This window comes from Mixophyes fleayi, chromosome 5 (genome assembly GCF_038048845.1).
Source record: "Mixophyes fleayi isolate aMixFle1 chromosome 5, aMixFle1.hap1, whole genome shotgun sequence".
NCBI classification, from domain to species: domain Eukaryota; kingdom Metazoa; phylum Chordata; class Amphibia; order Anura; family Limnodynastidae; genus Mixophyes; species Mixophyes fleayi.
Window position 1 is genome coordinate 74,691,682 of NC_134406.1, and position 27,318 is coordinate 74,718,999.

Sequence of the window (27,318 nt, forward strand, 5' to 3'; positions counted from 1 at the left end):
AGTTGATCACATGCTTTCAGACTCTCAAGTCACAAGTGGTAGTTAGTGGGCGTCTCTGGTGTTCACATTCAAACCAAATGGAACTTGCCTAGTATAGAACTCCAGTGCTACTTACACTATTTAAAGAAGGAGGAAATTTATAAGGGCGCAGACAGAGAGCGTACTCTATTACAAATAATGTGCTCGGTTCCCTCTTGCCCCGCATACATACTATCCTGATATATATATATATATATATATATATATATATATATATATATATATATATATATATATATATATATATATATATATATATATATATATATATATATTTGTCTATAGAGAGCCTCTTCTGTACATTACCAAAATGCACTAGGAATTGTGAGAGGGACTTGGGGACTCTAGGCAATTAATTGAGCTTGCCTTATATCTTCTGGGCAACACAAGCATATTCCAAGTATAAATGTAATAGAGACCCACTACAGAGTACTCTCCAGATGGTACCATTGCCCTGGCCTTGTTGCCTAAATGTTTCCTATGGTTCCCAACACCTGTTGGAAATGTAACGAGGCAATGGGGAGACCTCATTTTGGCAGCAATGCCCAAATATCTGCCCATTTTGGGGTGGGGTGATTGCCATATCAAAATAAATTAGTGAGGCCCCAAGACCCCTAGTTTTTGTATCATAAACCTGACTAATATAAAACTATAGAAAGTCCCTGTTAAAATGCCTAAAAACTACTGCAAAAGTGATGGTTCCCATTGGAGATCCTGCTCCCTTCCATTATTAAGAGTGGTTTGCAAAACTGGAATTCTATATGGGTATTGACGACCTAATACTTTCATCAGCTGAAGAGTTTTGAAAAGTATTGTGCCAGCTGGTTCAGATGGCCAGAATTTAAAGAGACTGAGAAATATGACACACTGTGTAACATAAATGAATCAGTTTTGACACTGCCCGCTTACCCTACCAATGTGCCCTGTAACAACTAACCCCTGGCCGATTCCATCAGAGATCAGGCCCTATAACCTTGGTGATTTCTTTCCCACCCATCCCCTCCTCTTCCCTCTTATTCCTCTCTTTACCCCCCCCCCCACTTTAATTACTATTTTGTTACGCTTCAACACTTTTAATATGTACAACTCGTAAGGATAATTTATTCTACCAATCTACCAGATTCGCTGGGGTAGCATTATAGCCCACATCACTATAGCTATCATAAATTTACATTGCAACTAATTTATTAATCACCCTTATGCACCTCCAATATTTTATACCAATATTCCAGTTTATGCTGTGTGATATATGTGTAAACACAAATAATTGTACAAATTTTTTTTTGTTTTTTCTACTGTATATCTGATTGTCTCAGGTGTAAACTTGTTTTTTCTTATGCAACCTTTCTTTATCGAAGAAAAGAAAACTCAACCTCCCCAACATTAAATCAATTGCAGTTCAATTTGTTAAATAGGCCTCCTTCCATACTAGCGCAGTCATTAAATTATTAGCTCCCACAAATTATAAATAGTCCCCCTCAGCACCGAAGTGATGGAACTACCATTGGTGCAGAAGGTGCAGTACACCTGGGCCCATGGAGATAATGGGGCCCGCTGCATGGCAGATGGAGAGGGTCGGGGGCCCTGGTTCTTTCCTCCACGTCTCTCTGCATCAGGGCCCACAGCTCGCTAGTTCCGCCTCTGCAGTCTCATATTATAGTAATAGCCCCCACGTTTAAAAAAGAAACCCACCTATTAAATTAATAGCAACTACATTATATTAATAAACCCCCACAGCCCCTATATTATATTAATAGTCACAATGTAATAGTCCCTACAAGTCCTACTACTTTACACTAATAGCACCCACATACACACACATACACACATACACACACACACACACACACACACACACACACACATATTACATTAATGCCATCATGCATTATATTCATACCATCCCACCCCCACACATTATATTAATACTAGTCTTTCTTTCTCTCGGAATTTAGACTGTAAGCTCCAATGGGGCAGGGACTGATGTGAATGAGTTCTCTGTACAGCGCTGCGGTATAGTGACGCTATATAAATAACTGATGATGATACCATTCCCCCTACAGAATGCATAAAAATAGTGAATAGATACAATATCGGTCTTTGCTACACACTGTACATCTAAAGATGACGTTTCAGTTCCTCCAACCGGATTATGAACTTCCTCTGGATGATATGCTTGATTTAACCAGTTCATAGAGTCATAGAATTGAATACACTCACATGTGAAGTTGTGTCAATGTTACAGTATTTTAGTATTTTATTTGTAGAATAACTTTTTTTTAATTCACAGAAGACTGTGGAGCATTTGGATGTTCACATTTACACATGAGTATAATTCCTCCCAAGAGGTGATCAGTATTCTGTCACAGGGTTTTAACAAAATGATCCTATCGGAGGTGCACTATTTAAATGATACACATCAGTGGTCGAAATGGAAATTTAGAAGTGGTGGTATGGCATACTATCTCATACCGGCACACTATGAGCACTGGGTATATACATATTATACAGAGATGTACTGATGATTATATACAGGCACATAAGAAGAATGTTATAATCGTGGACTAATCTGAAAATGTCTCTAATGCAACAATTATACAACTATTAAAAAGTAATTGTAAATAAATTAAGATAACATATTAGTATACTATAATGCTATCACAATAATTAATAACAGTTCTTAGATTATACAATGTATAAAATAAATTTACAGGTGTCGCAAAATTCTTTAAGACAACAATTTGCCCCAAATCATCTTGCTTCATTTGTGCAAAGAGGGCCCTACTAAATACAATTCCATTATATCAAGCATATAAAAATTACAATAAAATTAAGTCAAGTATTCAAACAAGTGCAAATAGATTCTCAGATTTGAGCCACAGAGATGCCAGTTTTGGTAACACATCCAGATTATCCTCCATCATAGCAGCCATTTTATGTAAGAGTAAAACACATACCGTATTCCAGAGGCAATATCACTTTTAGCTGCCATACAACAATTATATATCCATATACAGGGAGCTTACAATTTATAATATTGTGTCAAGTTGTAGTAATTGCTGTCAATGATCTTCGTACAACATAATAAATTATGCTGTACATTCATAAAAAGCCTACCCATATATTTTACCAAGTTTTGATGAACCTCTGACCGGAGAGAGGAGTGAGAGTTTCATTCCCAAATATACCCTAATACTGTAATACCATAAAGTAAGATTAAATTATGAAGTGAACATCGCATTCTGCTGATAATTCTTCTTAAAGTGTTCAGTGAGGAATAATAATTGCTTCTTAACAGATGCATGTCTGAAGCCATTAGAAACACAACTTAACCCTTTCATTGGCATCAACATGGGATGTAGGGAAATACCTGTCCCACCAAGTGGGACAGGTCATGGGACATTTGTTGTCTTACTACTACTGTTGAGAAATATGGGGAAACGGAGCTCAAAGAAATTGATTTCCTTTCCCTACTCCATGGCAGCCCTTACAATGGGTTAATAGTGTAGTGTAGTGTAGTGTGTTTTTTATTTTTTTTTGTTTGAGAGGGCTTACCTAAAGGAGGTTTTCTTGCCTTTCTCTAAAGCTGGCTGTTTATGTGTGCAGTACCAGCGGTGCAAATGCCGGGACGATTCTTTTCTCCTCACAGTGAGTTCAGGACAGAGACTTCCAGCGGGCGTGCAGTCTTGGAGGACGCGCGCACAAAGGATGCATGCGCAATGTGCTGCCGGCTTGCTCTCGTTCAACTCACCTGTCAGGATGAGACAGGTGAGATAATTACTCTGCTAAAAGGCTCTCTATGATGATGTCTAGGCAGGCAGCTTGTTTAAGAAGCTGAAGCCCATTATATGAGTCTGTGTTTGCTTGGTGATTGTATGCTGCAGGACCTAGAAGCCATCCGGACCAGTTCACTATGGGCCAGGAGCCTGCCCCAAAAAAGCTTAAGGACACCCCAAGGTAGGCCCTTACAAAGGGGTTTTTGTGTACTTTTAGGATAGGTTACTTAGTTCCTTTTTTCTATTGTTTACAGTACCTCTGGAGCTTGTGCAGGGAAAAAGGAAACGTAAAGTGAAAAATCGTGTGTGTGCAGCTTATGATGGCCGATTACCGAAAGACTGTACTGATTCATTATGTGTGTCATGCACCCCTGAAATGGTAGATGAGCCTGACACCCCTGAACAATTCAAACAATTCTTTCCATGGATGGTTAAAGTGATACAGGATTTTCAGGCCTCAGACCAGGGAACAAAGAGGAACAGAATTCCTATAGCAGAAGATATGGAGGAAATGAGGCCATGGCCGTCCTCTTAAACATTCAGTTCTCAGGAGTGGGATTCGGAGTCAGATAGTGAGGCTGAGGTGAAAGAGGATCCCAGGATTTTTAATTTGGATACTGTGAAATGTTATACTTAAGCATATTAACAAATCATTAGGTATTGAGGAGCCAACAGTTCCGATCAAACCTCAGGATGCATTGTTTTCGGAGCACCAAGTAAAGTCTAGAGTGTTCCATACACATAAGATGATTAAAGACTTGATCACTAAGGAATTTCAAGCCTTAGACAAAAACCATCCTAAGTTAACATGGGGAGACTGAATTGCATGTACCCTTTTCAGGATGAGGATATGCTGAAATGGTGTCCAGTGCCTAAGGTGGATTCAGCCATAGCTGGCTTATCCTTAAGGACCACTCTCCCATGGGATAATGGGGGTCCATTGAAGGATGCCATGGATAGGAGAATGGAGACTTCCTTCAGGAAATTACACATCGCCTCAGGTATAACTCTAAAATCTGGGATAGCCATGGCTTCGGTAGTTAGAGCCCTGAGGTTGTGGGCCAGTGCTCTGCATACAGATATTTGAGCATAAGATAAATAGATTGTATCTTCTTAAATCCTTAGAGATTATGCAGAAAAGCATTGATTTCTTGTGTAAAACCTCGTTGGATACCATTGTATTCTCTTCCAGGACCATGACCTCGGCAGTTGTAGCAAGAAGGGCGCATGGCTACATCCATGGGTGACAAATCATCAATCCAAAAGCCGTCTGAGAACGCTTCCATATGAAGGCAATTTCTTGTTTGGTGAAAAACTGGATAACCTAATCCAGAGGCTAGAAAGTGGCAATGCTAATCGTCTACCACAAGACAGAAAGGTGAGACGTTTCCTCTCTCATTCTCCAAAGCAACAGTTTAAGAATCCTGTGCCTATAGGCCAGGGAAACAATATTCTAGACATCAAGATAATATGGCAAGACAGTCCTTTCGGCCCCTCAGACCAAAAAGGGGGTAACAAGGACAGCAAAGATCCCAATGATTATCTGCAGATCTTTGCAAAAGTTTGGATTCAGATCACATAAGACAAATGGGTCCAGAAGATAGTCACCAATGAATATGCTATAGCATTCCATACCTACCCAGTAGGGAACAAATTTATTCACTCAAGAAGCCCCTCATCTTCCTTAGGCTTTCCTCCAATGCTTGTGTTCTAAGAGGCCCGGTGAAAACAAAAGCTATCATACCAGTACCATCAAATCAGGAAAATATGGGGTTCTATTCCAGATTGTTCCTCGTCCGAAAACCATCAGGTGCCTTCAGGACAGTACTAGATCTACGGGCTCTCAACTGCTATGTGCGAGCAAAACATTTCCGGATGGATTCGATCAGCTCAATCTTCAAAGCAGTAGAAGCAGGAGATTTTCTGACGGCAATAGACTTAAAGGATGCATATTTTCATATCCCAATCACATCCCATCACCAGCAATTCCTGAGATTTTACATTCAAGGACGCCACTTCCAGCTTACTTGCCTTCCATTTGGCCTTTCAACGTCTCCAAGAACATTCACCAAGGTTCTTATAGTTCTCATAGCGGCACTCAGGGAGAGAGGAGTGGCTTTGTGGCCGTATCTGGATGATATCCTAATTTCGACAACGTCAGAGGAAGCTGCCTTAGAGGTTACATCCCAAGTAATCCAGTTTCTGCAATGGCACGGTTGGTTAGTCAATGTATCAAAAAACCATCTGACACCGTCACAACAGCTTGTATTTCTAGGAGTACAAATAAATACAAGAAAGGACAAGGTCTGTCTCTTTCAAGAACGAGTGGACAAAATCCAGTCCTTGGCGCACCAAGTTCAGATTCAACCTAGTATTTCAGCGTGAACATGTCTTTGCCTCCTAGGAATGTTTTCCTCAACAATAGGAATTCTTCCGTGGGCAAGATGGCATATGTGAGATCTTCAAGCAAACCTCTTTGCACAATGGGATCAGACAGTGGGGTCTCTAGATTCCAAAATCAACCTCTCAAGATCGGCGAGACAGTCCTTACGCTGGTGGCAGCTCCGAGGCCGGAGAAAACAAGGTGTGACTCTCTCAATACCAGACTGGTGTGTACTTACAACAGACGCCAGTTCAATAGCTTGGGGCGCTCACATGCAAGGCATTTTCACGCAGGGCACCTGGCGAGATGGAGAGACTTGGAGACGAGAGAAGTCTAGCATGCAGTCCAGTACTTCATCTTATCTGCAAACCAAACATCCTCAAGTGTTCTCTGACAAGAGGACTGTGGTAGCCTGTATAAACAAGCAGGGTTGTAACAAAAGCAGAGCAATGTTGACCGAAATAACCACACTAATGGCATGGGCAGAGAGGAACCTGAGATCTCTCTCAGCCCTCCATGTGACAGTCAAAGAAAACAGGTGGTGGACTATTTGAGCAGACACCAAGTCCACCCAGGAGAATGGAAGAGGTCTTTCTACTCATACGACACAGGTTTGGAACGCTAGAAATAGACCTGATGGCCACAGGAAGCAATGCCAAGGTACCCCTCTTCTCCCGTCACAGAGAACACAGAGCCCAATGGTTAGATGCCCTGTCAATGCAGTGGAACTTCAAACTGGGGTACGTGTTTCCTCCCTTTTCAGCCTCCCACAGGTACTCAGAAAAATAAAGAAGGTGGAGGTGATAACAGTCCTCCTGGCATGGCCGCGGCGGCGGCCTTGGTTCACAGTAGCACAGAGAATATTGCTGGAACACAATTGGCCGTTGCCAGTCAGACCACACCTCATACATCAGGGTCCGGTTCTGCATCCAAGTCCAGACTCCCTTGGTTTGATGGCGTGGAGAATGTGCAGCAATTACTGAAATACAAAGGTGTTTCAGATGAGGTAATAGACATTCTAATTCAGGCCAGCAAAAACAATTCCTCTATAATTTATTACAGAATTTGGAAAATTTGTTGGGCAGGGGACATGGCGAAGGATCCCATGTCTGCCAGTGTGCCGGATGTGTTAGAGTTTCTCAAAGATGGTTTTGTTAATGGACTAGCACCCACTACATTAAAGGTGCAAGTTTCTGCTCTTAGCATCCTTCTTGATATCAAGCTCAGGGTCTCGTCTTCTGTTTTTTTTCAGGGTTTTTTTCACTGAAGAGTTTACGACCAGGACTGAAATCATTCTTAGCTCCTTGGGACCTTAATATTGTCTTGGACGCCTTAACAGCTTATCCCTTTGAAACTTTGCAAGACATATCTCTCAGGTGGCTCACTTTGAAGGTGCTCTTTCTGGTGGCAATCACTGTGGCTTGTTGAATAGGGGCCATACATGCGTTATGGTGTGAAGAACCCTTCCTGAATATCTATGATGATAAAGTAATTTTGAGGACGAATCCGGATTATCTACCCAAGGTTGTATCTTCCTTCCACATCAATCAAGAATTGATTCTGCCTTCTCTCTACCCTCATCCCACTAATAGTGACTAAACACAATTCCATACTCTAGATGTGGTGAGAGCTATATCTGATTTATCAAGATGAAAAATCTTAGGAAGACAAAGCACCTATTTGTACTTCCTGAAAGTCCTCGTGTCCAGGCAGGTAACAAAACAGCCAGGGGCATGTGTATGTAATTAATTTTATTTAGCGTTGCGACCCCGACCCGGCAAGCTGCTACTCAGGCGCATGTGCAGTTTACATTTGTCACAGCTAGGACTCATTGTCTGTTTATGGAGCTTGCTCCTGATTGGCTACTATTAGTATTTAAGGTAGGGAGGGCTTAGCCTCCCTGCCGGTTATAGCGTTTAGTTTCCTGGCTACTGACCTGCTGTTGCACTGAGTTCCTGTACTCTTGGTTTGACCCTTCAGTGTATGACACTTGGCTTGTTAATTGGATTGTGATTCTCTGCTGGTGACCCTTTTGTCTGGACCTCTCTTCACTGCCTGCTCGTGCCCTTTGACCTCAGCTTGTTCCTGACTATGTTTATCTACTGCTGCCATTCCCTTGTCGTGCTACGGTTTAAACCATAAGCTTGTACTATGCAGAGTATAAAACCTGGAGGCATCTGAGTTCCTGTGAGCACATCAAGCTCTACTGGAAAGGCGGCTGCTAAAGGCGAAGACCACTACCACCTGTTCTACAAGCTTAAGACTATAACCGGTAGTCGTGACATTATAACAGGCCAGTGAAGATTCTAAAAGAACTTACTTCCATGGATGAAACCGTGACAAATCCATCTCCAGCTCAGGTGCTGGCAGGCCAGATTCAAACCTTATCCCAGATGGTCCAAACTCTGTTTGTTAGAGATCGCGGCGGCCGCGGGTACTGCCGTGACTCTCCTGGGTCCTCTGGTGACGTCCCGGCCGTTGCTACGGCACAGGATTAGGTAGGGCCAGCCCTGCAAGGCTGATTAGAGATTAGTTTACCGCTGGCACTCTGCCTATTCCATTGGCTGCAGGCTCTGCTTATTTATCATACTGCAGCTGAGGACACATTCTGGACTGTGTCCTGATTGGCCATCTGTACTATTTAAGGCAGTGAGGACTGAGCCTCACTGCCGGTTATAGCGTCCTGTTTAATTACTGCTGCGTGCTACTTTGTCCCTGTGTTTGGTGTTTAACCTAAGATTGATTTCCCGTGTATGACTATTGCCTGTTTCTGGATTCTGAACCTGTGCTTCTGACCCTGATCTATTACCTGAACCCGGATTCTGATTCTCTGCTAGTGACCCTGATCTTACGCCTGTCCCTGGATCCTGAACCTGTGCCTGTGACCCCTGACCTTGGTTGTTCTCTGGATACGTTATCTACAGCCGGCCCCGATTCTGGCCTGGACCTCACGCTGCTGTCTGTCAGAACACTCTATTCCTGGGTTCTCCTTAGCCGGTACACATCTCTCGACCCTCTGTTTGTCTGCAGCCATGTCTGTCCCCACCACTAGGGGCAACAGTGAACACCAGACTTCAGAGCAGTCTCCGGGTTTTACTGTACCAGCTGGTGGGGTTCCTAACACTGTCTCACCACCTATCTGCGCAAGAGGAAGTCGCCAGAACCTCGCAGGTCACTCCTGCAGGGCCGCCATCAGGTGGATACAGGGGGTACCCTTGTATTGGGCCTGGGCTCACCAGGTGGCCCGGCGGCACACTCTTACCAGGGGGTCGCTATCTTCAGCAACAGGAAGTTCCAAATGCACACACCCATATAATCCCTTTTTTTTTTTTTTTTTTTTTTACATAAAATATATATATAATGCCTGCTTCATTGTACTGGGCCCCATGATTTATGCTCAGTCTCTGCCACAGCATCGATTCCATGTCAAACAGATCCTCCTAAGACTGAGAGAGCATCACTTTGCCAAACTTCAAAAATGTGAGTTTGAAGTTCAGAAGGTGTCTTTCCTTGGATATGTAATTTCTCCAGATGGATTCTCTATGGATCATATTAAGGTCCAAGCCATTCTGGCATGGGTACGTCCAACGAATCTAAAAGCTAGCCAGAGATTTCTCGGCTTTGCAAACTATTAACTGAGATTCATCCGAGCATTTTCTGATTTGATGGCTTCTATTGCAGTCTTCACCCGCAAAGGGGTGGATCACCGTAATTGGCCATCAGAGGCCATAGCTTCATTTGAAGCCCTAAAAAGGGCATTCACCACTGCTCCAGTCCTTAAGCATCCCAATCCGCAGTTACCATTCATTCTGGAGGTAGACACCTCTGAAGTAGGCGCTGGAGCTCTCCTATCCCAGAGGGACTCCTATGACCACGGAATGCATCCATGTGTTTTCTTTTCACGCAATTTTTTTGCTGCTGAGGTTAACTACGATGTAGGCAACCGGGAACTTCTGCAATTAAGTGGGCCTTTGAAGAGTGGCGTCACTGGTTGGAGGGAGCGGTTCATACGATTTCAGTCTTCACAGATCACAAAAATGTTTTGTATATTGAAACTGCTAAATGGTTAAACTCCAGACAAGCTCGATGGACATTATTTTTCACTTGTTTAAACTTTGTCATAACCTATAGCCTTGGGCCAAAGAATACCAAGGCGGATGCTTTGTTTAGGAGCTTCATTCCTCACCAGTTATCTGCTGGAGAACCGCAATCCATTATTCCTTCATCCATTATTCACGCTGGTTTGACTAAAGACCTAGGTAATACCATTAATCAATTCCAGAAATTAGCTCCTTCTGAAACCCCTGCAGGGTGTCTATTTGTTCTGGTTCATCTGCGAAGAGCAGTTCTTTCTGAGGCCTACGAGAACAAATCTGCCAGGCATCCGGCAGACTTGAGATTCTTTCCCGTTCAGTGTGGTGGTCTTCCTTGTCCTCGAATGTCGAGAGTTTTATTCTTTCCTGTGAAGATTGCGCAAAAAACAAAACTTCAAGAACCTGTCCCTCAGGTCCACTTATGCCCTTGTCTACTCCTACGAAACCCTGGGCACATTTGTCAATGGATTTTATTGTGGATCTGCCATATTCTTCAGGAAACAACACTGTTTGGGTAGTAGTGGACTGTTTCAGTAAGATGTCCCATTTTATTCCACTGACTAAGCTCCCTAGTGCTCAGAGTCTGGCTGTGCTCTTTATACAACATGTTTTTCTTCTTCACGACTTGCCTATTAATATTGTCTCTGACCGGAGCTCCCAATTTGTTGCCTAATTCTGGAAGTCCTTTTTTAGCCTCCTTGGGATTAACATCAGCCTCCTATCATCCTCAGTCCAATGGACAAACTGAAAGAGTTAACCAATCATTGGAACAGTTTCTACACTTTTATACCTCTGAATTTCAAGACAATTGGTCATCCTTGCTCCCGTGGGCTGAGTTTGCGTATAATAACTCATGTCATTCCTCCACTCGTACCTCTCCATTTTTCTGCAATTTCAGTTTCCATCCAAGGTCCAATTTATTGTCCTCTCTCAACCATTCTGGCCTCCCGGAGATACGTTCCATGGCTTCGCATCTCAGGATTGTCTGTAAGAAAGTCCACGCTGCCTTATTACGGGCCTCATTCCAATCTAAAAAATTTGCAGACTGTTATCGAAAAAGTTGTTATTTTAGAGTGGATCCAAAGGTCTGGCTCTCCACTCGTAATATCAAGCTCAAACAACTTCCTATGCAACTGAGGCCATGCTGTGCTGTCCCTGAACATCTTATGGTAAGTAATTTTTCAGAAACTACAGTTACACACACTGAGCAAGCACAGGTACGGATACTGAACATACATGCACTGGTACGGACACTGGACACACACATACAGGGACAGACACTCTGGGCACACACACATACAGTCCTTTGATGAGACTGAAGGAAGTAATGAGGGGGTTTAATGAATATGAATGAAATTAATTTATGAGGGGATTAATGATTAAACTGAATGAGGGAGTTAATGTTGATAGGGGTTTTATGATGATCCTGGAGTTAACAATTTTGAAAAGGGGTTAATTCATGATTAGGGGTGTGGTATTGTGAGGCAGTCACAAAATTACTCTTTGTATTATATGGGGTCACTAGGATGCTCTCCATATGGTACGGCAGAAACTAGGATGCTCTTTACAGTGTGTGTGTGTGTGTGTGTGTGTATATGTATATGTGTATATATATATATATATATATATAATATAATTAGTGTGATGGTGATAAGGGGGCACAGTGGTGATAAAGGGGAAACTGTGATGGAGGGTGCGGTGTGATAAAAGGGCAGTGTGATAAAAATTGTACCATTACAATTATTTTTCAATTTGTTTCAGTGAGTTTTATTTCAATAACCAATCCATTTTTTATACAGTTAGCATATGATAGCTGCATTGAAAGTACTGTGATTCTATGGGGACTAATTGCATAAAGATTTTTTCAAAGCCAGAACATAAAGAATGGGGAGGGAGGGAGTTTCAGTGCGGTCTAGAACTTGGAAAGTGCTAGCCACACCCCCACAGTAGGTTGACCACGCCCACTCGACTTAGATGAGGAGGCGGGGCGCCAGTGCCCTGTCTCACCCAGAGCACCAAAATGTCTAGTTACGGCACTGAAGTATTGTACCAGCCGCGACCGTGTCTAAACCAATTTATTTATTTTTTTCATAGATGGAACATCAGATTCTGCTGGGGCAGAATTGGGAGCTGTACTTTAAATAATGTTTGCAAGCAAGTACACCAACACAGGGTCATTGTGAGCTTTGGCGATCAGCGCTATGTGGGAGGTACCCACACGTGACATGATGTGACTGGATCACTCATAAGTAACTTATGGTATAAATTTATTTAAAGGAAATAGCGCAGGGCACTAATTTTTGTTATTGTGTATATTTTGATAGGAAATCGTTATTTCTGAGACCACGGTTGAAAATTTGCTTTTTCTGTTTTAACCTTGCTAAAGGAAATGCCTTATTTCTGATGTATATATCTGATACAATGAGCCTTTGTTTAGAAAGTCTTTGTGTATCGAGATGTGGGGAAATTATTTGTTTGGGGTTTGTTCTTTATTTGGGAATGTGTATTCTGCGACTGTCTGAGGAAAGTATTCATGTGAATTAGACCTTTTGACTTGCTAGATTTCCTGTTTCCAAAAAAAAGTTGAATTTCACAGATACGTGTAAATATTATTAGCTTTGCAATGCATGTAAATCCATGTTTGTGTAAGCATTCTGATTATAAAAATAGCCTGTGTCCAAATCAGTATAAAAAGCCCTGCCTTATACACTGAAATGTATCCTTCTGATGTTCCATCTGACTTGATCACCTGGTACCCTCAACCAGTGTGAGAGGAAATAAACATCAATTGCTTCAAAGACCTGCTTGAAAACATCTTAAATATTGCTGTAATCCTGTGACCTGCAGATTAGACCCTAAATCTAATCTGTTCTCCGGCTGTTTCTGAGGTTTGACCCAGCTTTTTCAGTACCACTGCTCTGCCTACTACCCTGCAGCTCTGGTCAGTGTGATAGGCAAGGCGGGGATCCACCTACAGCAACCCTGATCCATAGTAAGAGGTCCGGAGTACCAGCCCAGGTACACCAGTAAGGGGGTACCCCCCAGCAGTGACAGTTACCCAGAAGGAATGTGGTTCTGGGCGCCATAAAGGAGCCCAGTGGTGGCAGCAGGCTCCTCCTACTGTGGCAGGAAGGGTGTATTCGGAATAACGAAAGTGGACGGTGGCAAAGTAAGCCCAGCCAGTTCCCAGCAACAACAGACAGGGTGGCATAGGTGGTCCATTCTGTGTCACATGACATATCCATTTTCTAGAAGTGTGTGCAGTCCTAAGAACACCTTAGAAACATCTGGCAGGATGTAGGAAATAGCGGTGATCATGATGTACATGCAGTGAATGCCACAGTTCGCCAATCTCCTCAGAGTCCTTCTCCCCTCTAGCCATGGCCGACTGTCAACTACGATGACATGTAAGCTCTTCCCGCTGTTGTGCACTTCGCAGAGAGTGAATGTTAACAACTGTTGCTTGCAGAAACACAATTAATGAAATGCTGAAAAGTAAAAGGAGCATTGAACAGGCCCAAGCGCATGACACAATATTTGCAATACTTTAGGGAACACTAATGTTCTTGGCTACTGTGAGAATAGTGTGTGCACTGCACTGCAGACACAGGTTCCTCCACCTGGTAAACCTAGCAATAAATTAATACTTATCTCTCCGTAGCCGTGGAGCGCTGTCTGTAGTAGGTTGTCAACGTGTTGTTGTACAGGAGTTCTGTTCTATGGAAGTTGGATTTGGAGATATGATAATGGTCCGTAGAAAGTGGGTGGTGAGTGGAGATAGGTGGTACCTGGTTATGAGAGCTGGGGATTGTAAGTAGTAATATTGTCAGTGATGGATTAAGCACTAATAGAGCCATAATTATGGTGCAACAAGATATGTTAAAAATTGTGTTGGATTATTAAAGATGAGGAACAGTTAGGAAAAAAAAAAAAAGTTATAGGAATGTTATTGATGCATTCAGAAGGTAAAAGTGGGTTGTTATAGGTATGACTGTGGCAATGTATGGGAAAATACACAGAAAGGTGTTTAAAGTAGAATGGATGGAATAATTAGAGTGTGCAGTAATTCAGTTGAACATAGTGAGGTGTTTTTAAATTGACTGATTTAGGTTATGTGGAGTAGAGTAATGTCTGGATAGAACAATAATTATCAGGATAAAATAGATAATCAAATGGGACCTATCATACAATGAATGGTAGTGGAGATAATTGGTATGGACATGGACAGTATGTAGAGTATAAAGTGTTTAATAAGAGATGAAAGACAATGGAATAGACATAAATAACAATAATAACAGAATAAACAAATTAATAATCTGGACTAATGAATATTATTGGTAGATATGTTAGTTGGTGGTGCACTGGGTATAATTAGCTTAAAGAGCCATGATGTCATTAGTGTATATAGAGGAGATATTCCACCAATATAGGATATGCATGTGCACATTGCCACCAGGTGCGCACGCATCTCCTACATTGAGGGTATGTGGGGAATGTGGCTCATGTATAGATGTCTTGATCAGATGTGAAAAGTAAGGAAGGAAAGTAGAGAACTGATGGATGAGTGAAGTGATGAAAGGGAAGACATGACAGGAAGGTGCTGGTGAATCTAGAAAGGATGTGTATTATGTTCTTATGAGTTTACGTTTATATATATATATATATATATATATATATATATATATATATATATATATATATATATATATATATACGTATATACGTAGTGTGTGTGTGTGGGTCAAAAGGGTATATGTATAAAAGTGTCGATGGATTTAAAAAAAAAAAAAAAAAAAAAAAAGGGCAATGAAACGGAAATAAAGATAGAAATAATAATGATATTCAGAGATCCGAGACTAAATTAATGGAATTGTATAGTGAAGTTTTTGGTAGACAAAGATATGTTTATTAATGAGATATGGGGGTATATTATGGTTCTAGGATTTAGTGGTAAATATCCTTACGCACTAGTATTGCTTTATATCTGTCGTGGATTATTAAAAGCTACAAAGGTCTATCCCTGTATTTAGAGCTTAGTGTTTTTAGCTTATACGTTCATTTTATTCCACTCACTCCACCCACCTTTACCTGTACTCCCCAATCCACCCTTAATTCATTCTCTCTAGTAACTGAAGACAAAGTCTCTGCACGCTTTCTTCATCTCACCTTACAACATATTCCTCTCGCCCTATTCCCTCCCAACTTCTCCGCTCTCGCTCCTCCACTGCATGGCCGCCTTTTCAACTTGTCTCTCTCTTCTGGCGCATTTCCATCCTCCTTTAAACATGCACTCATTTCACCTATTCTAAATAAACTCTCTCTCCAACAACCGCCCTATTTCTCTCCTCCCCTTTGCCTCCAAACTACTTGAGCGATTAGTGTACAAACGCATGTCTCACTTTCTCTCCTGTCATTCCATTAACGACTCTCTGCAATCAGGCTTCCGCCCCCAACATTCCACTGAAACTGCGCTCACAAAAGTGATCAATGATCTACTTACTGCAAAGTCTAGGGGGTACTTTTATCAAGCTGCGGGTTTGGAAAAGTGCACTGATTTGTTGAATTTGAAGTAGTATTAGTCTACCGAGAGAACAGATAAAACAGTAGAGTGAAGATATTCCTGATCACAATATTGTGTAGTTAAATGTTCCATTCAACAGTAAACCAGGCACAATCTGCTCACTTCAAAATAAATTAAAAGTGGGGTGCACGATGTTCTTAATTACATCAATATATAGTTTAAAGTTCCATATAGTAATAATTCACAGTACACTCTGCTCAGTCCAATAAGCCAGAGAAAGTAAATAATCTCAATCGAAAACTGCATATATCTCTCCCAAATAGCATGAATATTGTCCAAGTGGCATACAGCTTGACTGCTAATACCAACAGGCTGTGAGTGTTTTTACCAGAGCAAGCTTTCTGGCTATAAATCACCGCTGTATTAAATCAAATTTTTAGCAAAGGATAGGGCTGATGCATATAGCTATCATGCCTTCTTTCTGGAGCCTTTACAAGATGTTCTGCAATCTGTTTCCCGATCATGACTATGATTTTAATAGTTTCCAAGTTTAGATCTGAAGTTCAAAATCATTTTTGCTCCTCACGAAAGCTGTCTTTAGAGCAGAATGTAACTTTCTAATATCAATGTAGCAGTGCCGTATACTGATCTTCGTTAAGTCTATTAATCTGACGCGTTTCATTGTATAAAAATGATTTCATTAGAGGAAAGAACGCATTCAGTGGGCTGCGGAAATGGGGGTTTCTGACAACATTTCTACAAATGTTTTGCTAGGCACTGATTTAGGTAGAATGTTTTCCCAATATGTCCCAGATAACCTTCCCTGTACCACTGCAAACAATGGTTTTCCACAGATACCGGGTACTGAGTTAGAAGTACAATCTGACTGGGAGAGTGGACAGAGGATACATATTCACATTTATCAGAAGCAGAATTGTAGAAATTTGTAGCAGATAAGGTGGGATGCTACACAAATAAGTCTAAGGGGAAGGAGGGTGCTAGCCCACAACTGGAGAATCCGATAGTGATAGGTACATGAGGTTAACAGTAGAGTAAACCTATTGATAAATACACATTTACAAAGAATTGTGCAAAAGGGGTAGTGTATCACAATGTCAGGGAACTGTCTAACAGGGAGGTAGGGAGCCGTCTGCCCTTTTAACAATGCACCAATTTAACCCACTATGCCTATAGACAATAGGGTGAGGAATGTACATCTGTACTTTTACTGGTCATCCTTCTGAGCCAGCTAAAGAGCAAAGGTTAACTTTCTTTGGGAATAGGAGGGATTTACCAACATACCCAATAGCCCTGAGACACCCCACAACATGATTATGGATCCATACTTCATTTGGGGATAAAAAGGTGCAGAGGCCCTGAGTGGTATAATTTCAAAGGTAAAGTGCGTCAAAGATGTGTGTACAGATCAGAGGTACACAGTTACTACAGTAATTTCTCCGCTAATTTTTGCCCGCAGCTCTGTGAGCATGAGCAAAAAACAGCAGAGCAATTACCGTAGTAATGGTAATTATGGGCGGGCCGTGTTGTTCTTTAGAAAAACGTGGGGAATTAAATCTACCCCTTTTGTGTTTTGAAATAATTCACAAAATCTTATTGGTGGTAGGACTTGTGTTTAATTTTGCGTGTAGATAGACCAAGGGGTAAATGTATTAACATGCGGGTTCTTCAACACCCGCGAGTTCAGCGTCTTCGGCGATTAAATTTAAAGCGGCGCTGCACTGTTAAGGGAAACTTCCCTTTACAATGCAGCGCCGCTTTAAATTTAATCGCCGAAGACGCTGAACTCGCGGGTGTTGAAGAACCCGCATGTTAATACATTTACCCCCAGGTGTTTTACTACTCAAGATACAGAGAGCTTTAAAATTGTCAGAGATGAATCAACCCTACACAGAAAAACATTGTTCCCCATAATAAATGAGACAAGATATTGCACTAATATACTCTTAACCTTTATTCTGGTATTCATGATTACATGTAAAGATAATATTGGATACAGTGTATAATTAGTGATTAAAATAATCTTAAAGGTATTCAATGGTGAAAATAAAATTATAGCTAGTAAGACATATTGCATAGTAAAAGGTATATGTAGAGAAATATATACACTTAAAAACAGTTTCCATATATTCTGATTCATCACAGCTTAAAAGGGGGGCAATGCTAAAAATTTCATTAAGGCATTAAACAAAATGCAATAATATAAAAGTGCAAACATATTTACAGCATAGATCAAGGAATTTCCTGCTGCGCCCTTTAGTCTTACTAAAAGAAGGTGAAACCTTTAGTTAAACTTATTTAGTTTATACTTACACCAATACAAAATAACAAAACAACCTGCAATAGAGAAGAGTGTTTTGTATGTTTAGATAAATATGCAAATATTTAGTGATTACTTTTCTTTATTGAATAAGCTTTTAGATGAAAGAAAGGTTTAAGACAGTATTTTCCACCTTTCTGGTGTTGTGACACACTTGCTGATTTATTGGCCTCTGTCATATTTTACATGATATAACAGCTGGAATAACAAACAACTAAGACAGAGCAGAGCTAAGCTATTTCCTTTAATGTCTAATAAAATATATGTTCTTTTGATCCCCAGTCTTTACTATATGTTTCGAAAACATTTTCCCTCTAACATATAATTTCATGTGACACATGAAACCTAGCACTGTGATCTAAAAATGTATCCATCCTTAACATTAGATTATTGAATACTGGTTACAGAAGAATGCCATATTTGCAGTTCTGCGTATTAGCAAGGTGGTGACGGGCTGCCTACTTAGCTATTAAATTACCATCTAATCCTTAAATTCTACTTGCTTACAGGAGACCAATCAGAAGCTACAATCTCCGCTCATCCCCCTCCTTCCAGTGTCATGCTGCATGGAGCTTCGCCTGGGGGTCCGCAGAGGGCAGGAACAGGGTGACTACAATTTAGCGATTAGGCGGTAATGCAGCTTTAAGAACGTAAAATGAACAGGTTTTCGACAGCCATAACAGCAGATCTGGAAACTTGTTTAAAACATTTAGCAGATGACAAGTGCATTTCTGTCATGCACAGTCAACTAAACACTGAGCTATATAAATAAATGATCATGATGATCTGAACTAAATGCATCTTAGGAAATAAAAGGTTGTTATAGCAGTGTTATGTTGACAAAACTGCCTGTGTAAATCTGCACTTATACACAGATCCCAAATTTTTGGAGCCAATTAGGTCCAAATAAGTTCAAAAACTGTTTAACACAGTTTGGCAGCAGATGACAAACAGTTGGTCCCATTCTATTTTATTAATTTGATATTTAACCCATGCATTTTTAATTCTTTTAATATATCATTGTACTAGTCTGTACAAATCCCAAAAGATTATGCATATTAAAAAGAGCAGTAAACCTATTTTATGTATCAAAAATCTGAAGTGTTCTAATAATAAGGTTTTTACAACGCTGCAAATATATTTTTCCCCATTTCCATCCAGCATCACAGGAATGTTACGCAAGTGCTTTTATTAATAAAAAGATCTATAAGATATAGATCTTACAGATTTACATAGGAATACAACCTGCAGTAAGAAATAATGCTAAAAATCTACAACAGTTTAAAAGTGTTTAATGTCCTCACTCGATTACATGTCAGAGGGATATGATTACACTTCTTTTTAAATGTAGGTGGTCACAAATTGGTTCAATTACAGATATAAAAATACATTGCTTAAAAAGGCAAAATAAATTGTGACAGCCTAAATAAAGAAGAAATTCCTTTTTTCAGCAGCTGATTTTAGAATTATCTTAAATGATTTCAGATTAAATTGCAAATAAATAATTAAAAGGTTTCACCTATACGTGCAAAATGGCGGTGCACAGAATTATTAGAATAACATCTGACAATATGAAAAATAACATTTTTCAGGAAAGGTCAAGTTGTGGAACTCATCATTTTGTTAGTGTGTACTTAATTCATGCAAACTTCTCCTGCTGGACAATTTAGCACTGAGTATTATACTCTCCAAACCACTGGAAGGTATTCACATAAAATGCTTATTAGGCAAGGGAGTAAACAAGTGATAAAATGATCCTTGGATTGAATTTTATGATTTTATGAAGTTTTCCTGTAAAACATCAATTAGGCCCGAATTCCAATATTAATATGATCTTGGGTATATGCGTATAGGTAAATTATGCGGTTTCTGTTCCGACAGCTTGAACCGGAGTGGTTAATGGCTCCACCTCAGGTCTGCCATTTACTGCATTTGCTGGGGCTTTCTTTTGTTTTATGTAGTAGCCATCTTTGAACATGAAATAAATTTCTACTAAAAATGCAAATGATGCAAGAAATCCAAAAGCCTGAAAAATAAAAAAAAGGAAGAAACTTTTGTGAAGTTTGAAAACATTAAATATTTAATAATATGTTGCAACTAGCCCAAAAGTAGTGCAGTATATAGCAACTAAACATATTTGATTTGTTCATTTTTCATCATTATGTGCACAGAGATCAGACACATATTAAATCATGTAGCGACTCCTACAGTCAACATATTTTTCCACCCACTGTAGGCGATTTTCTACCTCAGAAATGCAGCACTACCTGTCTACCACATGGTCCCGGACTTCAGAGATTTAGGGGTAGATTTACTAAACCTTCTAAAAGGGGAAGGTGGGGAAATCAGATTATAGCTATAATTTTCTCGAATGTACTAGATAAATGATAGCTAGAATCTGATTGGTTGCTATGGGCAACATCTCCACGTTCCTGTTTTAGAAGGTTTAGTAAATCTTCCCCTTACTGTCTCAAGATTATTATATCCGTTCTGACTTCTATTGTAAGTGTGTCGGTCAGCCAGGTCTGGATTTGGCAATCGCAGCTAGGAATTCTGACATCACTGGCTTGATGTTGCAGAGCTAGAGTATTAACCAGGGCTTCTGCTTGGCCTTGTGATATGGCTACGTCTGTGTAGTGCTGTACGGCACTCAATATACAAAATAAGAGGAATTCTACTATTTCATTATTGAAAATTTGGGACATTTCCAAGGACAAATCTTTGAAGCCTGGCACTGTCCCTGAAAACTATGGACAGTTGGCAACTGTGGCAGAATAATAGTGACAGCACCAACATCGGGCTCCCCAGAAGTAAGGGGGTAAACAGTGTAACTGTGCACCCTACATGTTTACAAAAATGGAATGTACAATTAAAACAATGTTAGAGTTTTGAAAAAGCACAGAAATGTCTTCATACTATGAATGTTACACAGGATTTTGTGTGTAGTAGGGTGTTACTTCTGGTTGCTACAGCCCTTTTTGTAGGAAAAATAACACAGATGAATGAACAGTTCTTAGCAATTTAAAAAACAAATCAAGAGTCTGCAACGCACCTTTTCTGAATATTACCTTCATGCAATTTTCAAAGAACCATTCCCCTAGACTAATCACCACCCCCAAAAAAAATAAAAATATATACATTTTAAATGAGCACTGTCAACACAAAATTGGCAGACATCTCCTGAAATCAGTAATTAATCACCAATCCAATTTAACTCTATGGTTGATATTAATCGCCTGAAGCTTATAGGAGGAGCAAGACGATGGAGATCATCACACTACACACCAATTAAAACCCAGCTGTGCAGCGCAGTTCGCTGCAAATAATTATCTGCAAAAATATCAATTTTTTATAGTGAGGAGACGAATCTCGCAAAACCATACAACTGAACACTGCTTATGTAACCTACCCTAAGGCTTTACGGTCAATAAAAGCTAGATCTGTTCATTTCCCTTATTACCAGGAGTGTTTGTTAGTGGATATGAGCAGAATTGCGACACAACAGCTGTGAAGGTGTGAAGGTTCAGGGATGCAATCTTCACTTTTGCTACCTTACCTGTATTTGGATAGGATTGGGAACACTTCATGCTAAATTCCACCAGAAAATGCAGAATAAGGCTAATATTTTGTGGATCAGTCTTGGATATTTCCTTCCCCTATTTATGTTAGCATTACCCAAAGGAGGAAAAAAAAATCTACCCCTGTCCTGCCCTTAAACTGTATTTATTTGAATGAATTGTACTCGGCCAACATACTTTGCTCATGAAAGTTTTCAGACATGGTACAAATCTTTGCGTAAAAATATTCTTGGCCAGCAGTAAGGATCCTTTGTGATTAGCACATTCTTACCTTAGGGCTGTGCTTGGTCAGATGTGGTTGCTATCAGTACAAGCTTGTCAACAATTGTGTTTGTAGAGATGTTGGCGGCTTTGTTGTGGTGACCTGCTTATTTATTTTCTTTTAAGCATAGCTGCAACTCCGTTCTTCTATACATGAGTTTCTCTATTCTTTAGAAAACCATCTTCAGGAATAAATGATTTTCCCCACACTACATTGGGTAAATACCAGCTGTTTGACCTCCTTATTTCATCCCTGACAATCCCCCTCGCCAAACGCTGTATGTCATACTGCAACTAAAAGAAACTCCAGGCAGCAGTAAAATCAAGTTGTGCTTCCATCAGCACCTTTCACCCAGTAGTGTTCTTATTAATTATTAATTAATTAATATACTGACATTTACCAGTTTTGAAAAGACTGCTTAGCTAATTATCTATGTATTTACTGGCATTAGTACTGACATACAATCCAACATTAGCTGCCACTTTTAGAGAATTCATATTACAAAACATAAAATACTTACCACGGATGTTTGTACAAGTGTACTTGATTCAATTGTAGCCACAAATATAATGGCGGCAAGCAAAAAGACAACTCCGACCGCTATAGTAATCACAAAATCCTGCAAAGGAAATGTTTGCATATCACATTACTTTCCTCTAGGTGGAGCTAAACGAACAGTAAAAACACAATTTAGGATGTGAAGCAGTAAACCTAGAATTGCAAAAAAAAACAACCAAAAAACAAAACTGACATTTTTCCTATTTTCTTTTCTAACATCATGGAATAATTGTGATCCATTTGTAAATCCCTACAAACGATCAACACAAAATATTCACAGATGTGAAATTAAAATAAACGCTCAAAAGGTTTCCTTAGATAATAAAAAACAAAAAAAAAAACAAACAGGTAATAAATGATTAAATAAGGAATCAACCCCTTGTTTCAATGCTTGGTAGGAGCACCTTTGGCTGCTATTGCGGCTATTAGTCTATTTAGGTCTCTACCAGCTTTGCACATTAATTTTTACAATATTGCGTGTAAACATTTGAGTATGGACTGATCTTCGTTATAAGACATTCATTACTTTAGGATCTACTGCCCATGTACAATAACTCCTAGGATTCATTATACCATAACATCACCCTCACCACATGGTGTGAGAACATTTGAAGAGACAATTACTCAGACAATTGCTCGGCCATGATATGTGATGCAGATAATGTACTAAACATGTATAAAGTTACATGTTGTTCTTTACCATAATTGAGATTTACATATACTACAGTGGTTGTAGCGCTTGGCAATTATATATTATACCTTTATTTTCACTGCTGTAACTAACTTTGCCAACTTAAATACCCTTCTTATATGTTGCCAATTACAGCAATCCCAGGTGTCTCTTAGGAAAGACTCCAATGTCACACAAACAGGTCTGGATTGGGACACTTTAGTCTTTAACTCCCTGAACTTCACCAGAAGCTACATTTTTATTTTTGGGTGGAGTTCTTCATTAAAGTATAGTTAGACTTTGTTAACTTCATTATACAAGTATACTTACAATCTTCTTGAAGCTTGGAATGTTGATTTTACCCCCTAAAGGTGTGCAGTATATAACTAGCATGAGGATGGTGAGCAAAACAGCACTGCAACTGACAAACTCAAAGATGTACAGCCCTACACAGCTGTTACACAAACTGATGACCTCTTCACATATGAACGCCACCGAAGAGAGCACCTAGGGAAGAAAAATATACATATGTTACATCAGCTATTCATGCATATGCAAGTCTGTTATTTTGCTTCTATCAATATTACTGAAGCATGTTTACCACTAATAATAATAAAAATATTTTGCAGCATGATCATCATCACCATTTATATAACGCCACTGATTGTACAGCGCTGTACAGAGAACTCATTCACATCATTCCCTGCCCCATTGGAGCTTAGTCTAAATTCCTTAACATACATACACACACAGACAGAGAGAGATTAGGGTAAATTTTGATAGCATATATACACCATCTATACACCAGCTGACAAATTAGTACAAATAGAAGGAATTCAAGAAGGATGAAGCGCTATTGATGTCTCACAATACTATCCAATTGAATAAATAAATAACACTTAAATTGGATTCTGATGTGTAGTCGTTCTTCTTAACTTTGCGACAATATAATCCAGTAATATTACAAAGAAACAACAACAGATAAAAGATAATAGTACAACACTGTGAGACTGTGGATGCTACCAATATTTTTTAAACTTCAATAAACTGTTAATGAAAATTATGGCTGTGGAATATTAATGGCGTGATGATTATATAACAGAAAATGAAAAACTCCAATGAGCTTCTTCTAGTCCAAAACACCAATGAAGAGGATAGTTCTGTCTTGTGAGTGCACTTACAAAAACACCCTTGTGTTATTACATCCAGTTAGGAGGTCCTGTATTGTATTTCAACCTTTAGAAGATTTCCCAGCATTCATCTTAGGAAGGAGGCATGACCACTGGCAGGAATTACTCATTCAACCCTCCCAATAAAAATATATGAATCCCATAAAAAGGAAGGAAGAACATATTTAGTACAATATGTAGTAATATTGCACTAGATCAGGTCTACCTACATCAGTGATGGTCAATCAGATACATTTCTATGGCTGCATGTGTAGCCTTCCAACCTGCAAAAAGGCCGCACATTACCCTCAATCTCTTTAATAAGTTAAAAAAATAAATGTATTCAAATAAAGACACAATCCACAATAACATATCAGCAGGTATTTTTATGTAAGATAAATAAGTGTTACAAGGTAGAACAAACAAATCTGACTATTCAATGGACTCTATGGTGCTGCATTTTTGACAAGCTTTTGAAAATTAGGTACAGGGCTGGAACAGTAACAATACAATTCTGCAGAATGGCTTCCATCCGTCACACTACTGGGCTTTGTTTTTAATGTGCCCCATAATAGAGATGTCTGTGGAACCAAAAATAGAAAACATTGCAGCACACTGATGCAGTAAGAGGGCATTTCTAAAAATTGTTTAACAAGCTCTACTTTTCATAACACCAAGAGGAATCTTAAATCTAGCTTGGTAAATAACATAGACCCAAGAGGATATGGAGAGGCATTAAGACTGGTTGGGTAAATTATATATATATATATATAGGTGCCTCAAAAACTACACCAAGTGTAGAGGGCATTCAGACAACAATAAAGCTATGCTCTAACCACTGTATGGTATTTGGATTTCACACCTCTACTTGCCCCATCTTGTACACAGATCTTCTTAACAGGAAATTCTTTTCAACTGTTTCATGGATTTTCATAGTATACTTAAATATCATATTTAAATTTGCCTTATTCTCCTAGTACAAATCACATCTGATATCTCTAACACGTAACAAAGCAATTTACAAGAAGCAAGGCTATAAAATATTTATTTTGTTGAACTGAGTACAGTATCACTATAAGAAACAGGCGTATACAGATTTCAGATAGTCAACAAATGTTCTCACAAGCTGACAATGTGGAGTACAGGGTTGCTGAAATGATGAATTGCTAATGTGACATTTCAGAGATCCACTGGAATGTGAATTAGCAGTATGCTATGTGCTGTAATAATATGTAGTATCAAAAACAATACATTTTGACTAATTTCTCCCTATAAATCCGTTTGTTACTATACATTTTATTTTAATAAATAAAATTATGTATAAAAAAAAAGAGTAGGTTGTTAGAAGTGACTGTGACTGCGGATGGAGTGGAATAGGAAAACAGTTGAGCCTTAAGGGCTAGATTCACTAAGCTGCGGGTTTGAAAAAGTGGGGATGTTGCCTATAGCAACCAATCAGATTCTAGCTGTCATTTTGTAGAATGTACTAAATAAATGAAAGCTAGAATCTGATTGGTTGCTATAACAAACATCCCCACTTTTTCAAACCCGCAGCTTAGTAAATCTAGCCCTAAGAGTGATTGGAACATGAAGAGGGTGTGCGCTTGGGGAATAGAGCATCAACCCTTTTGCCCAGGATTGCAATATTTGAAATGGACAGGTTTATGTGATTATAAGATGGTAAAGTAGGCACAGCTCTAATCACAATCATTATCTTCAACCGTTTTCACTGAAGATACAAATAACCAAGTTTCAGGAAAAATCTTAAACAGCAACAGACTTGGAAGAGGCTTCACCTCCCAAGAGAACCTATACATTATAGCTCTGGATCTCTCAGCCAGCTGTTCAGAGCAGAACTTGAAAGGTGTGGCTGTTTCCTTTCCAAAGCATCCCTCCTACCGATGCTGGGAGTTCCCTGCAAGCTTATGACTCACTGGAAGTTTACAGCTTCTTCTAATTTACTCTATGCTATTGTACGGGGAAAAAAATCACAAAAAGCACACAGAATATAAACATATTTGTGTTCTCTCTTATACATACCCTTATAACAACATCATCACAAGAATGCCATGTTCTATTTATCATCTTGTATTTTATTTTACTTCCTAGTAAGTTCTTATGTCATCAATTTGTCTGCGGTTCTTAGAAATATATTTGTAAAAATATTTGTAATAGATATACTGTCAACATTCAGAACAGCTAAGATGATTGGTGTTCTGTCATGGTACACTTGATGTATGTACACTTAATACACACACAGAACTCAGATTTTAACATTAGGCTAGGCGATCTCTGGCATAACATGTTCATTTAGACATTAGTAGATTGCATACTGAAATTACCAATGTAGAGGTGCACAGAATGCCTGGTCTGGTAACAGTAACCAGTATTTGTCCACACTGCTGCACAGTTCAACATCACTTCAGTTGAAAATACAGAGTAAAGTGTAAAGATACCTGAGCAACTGACATGCTTAGTGCTTTGCCTAAACAACGGGAAAAATTATTAACTTTAACTTACTTGCAAGTAAAACCCCTAATGAAAATAAATATATAAAAACATATATATTATTATTATCCTTTATTTGTTAGGCGCCACAAGAGTTCCGCAGCGCCGTACAATGCACAAACAGTAGACAGTACAGGGTATTACATTACTGAACAGTAAACAAAAAAATACTGACACTTCAGGAGCTCCAAGCAGGCAAATGCGGTAGAGATGGAGCAGAAGAGTTGGTAAGGACACAAGAGGGAGGAGGGCCCTGCTCAATGAGCTTACATCCTAAGGGGGGGTGAACAAAACACAGTTACAGAGGGAGTGAGTTGGCGTATAAAGGAGGGGAGGAGGGGTTAGGTGGAAGGTGGGTAGGCTTTGAGGAACAAGTGGGTTTTTAGTGCCCGTTTGAAGGAGCTAAGAGTGGGAGAGAGACG

General features: G+C 39.6%; 1 protein-coding gene across 1 annotated transcript in view; it reads right to left on the bottom strand.

Moving 5' to 3' along the window:
* Positions 1-19,323: 19,323 nt before the first annotated feature.
* The window catches only part of CMTM6 (CKLF like MARVEL transmembrane domain containing 6), a 29,597-nt gene continuing 21,602 nt past the window's right edge, over positions 19,324-27,318 (bottom strand). Inside the window, exons 2-4 of the mRNA XM_075212392.1 lie at positions 23,550-23,726; positions 22,512-22,610; positions 19,324-20,177 (exon numbers count right to left, since the gene is read on the bottom strand). Coding sequence (XP_075068493.1) covers positions 20,010-20,177; positions 22,512-22,610; positions 23,550-23,726 — 444 coding nt within the window. The 3' untranslated portion in view covers positions 19,324-20,009. The remainder of the gene's footprint in view (positions 20,178-22,511; positions 22,611-23,549; positions 23,727-27,318) is intronic.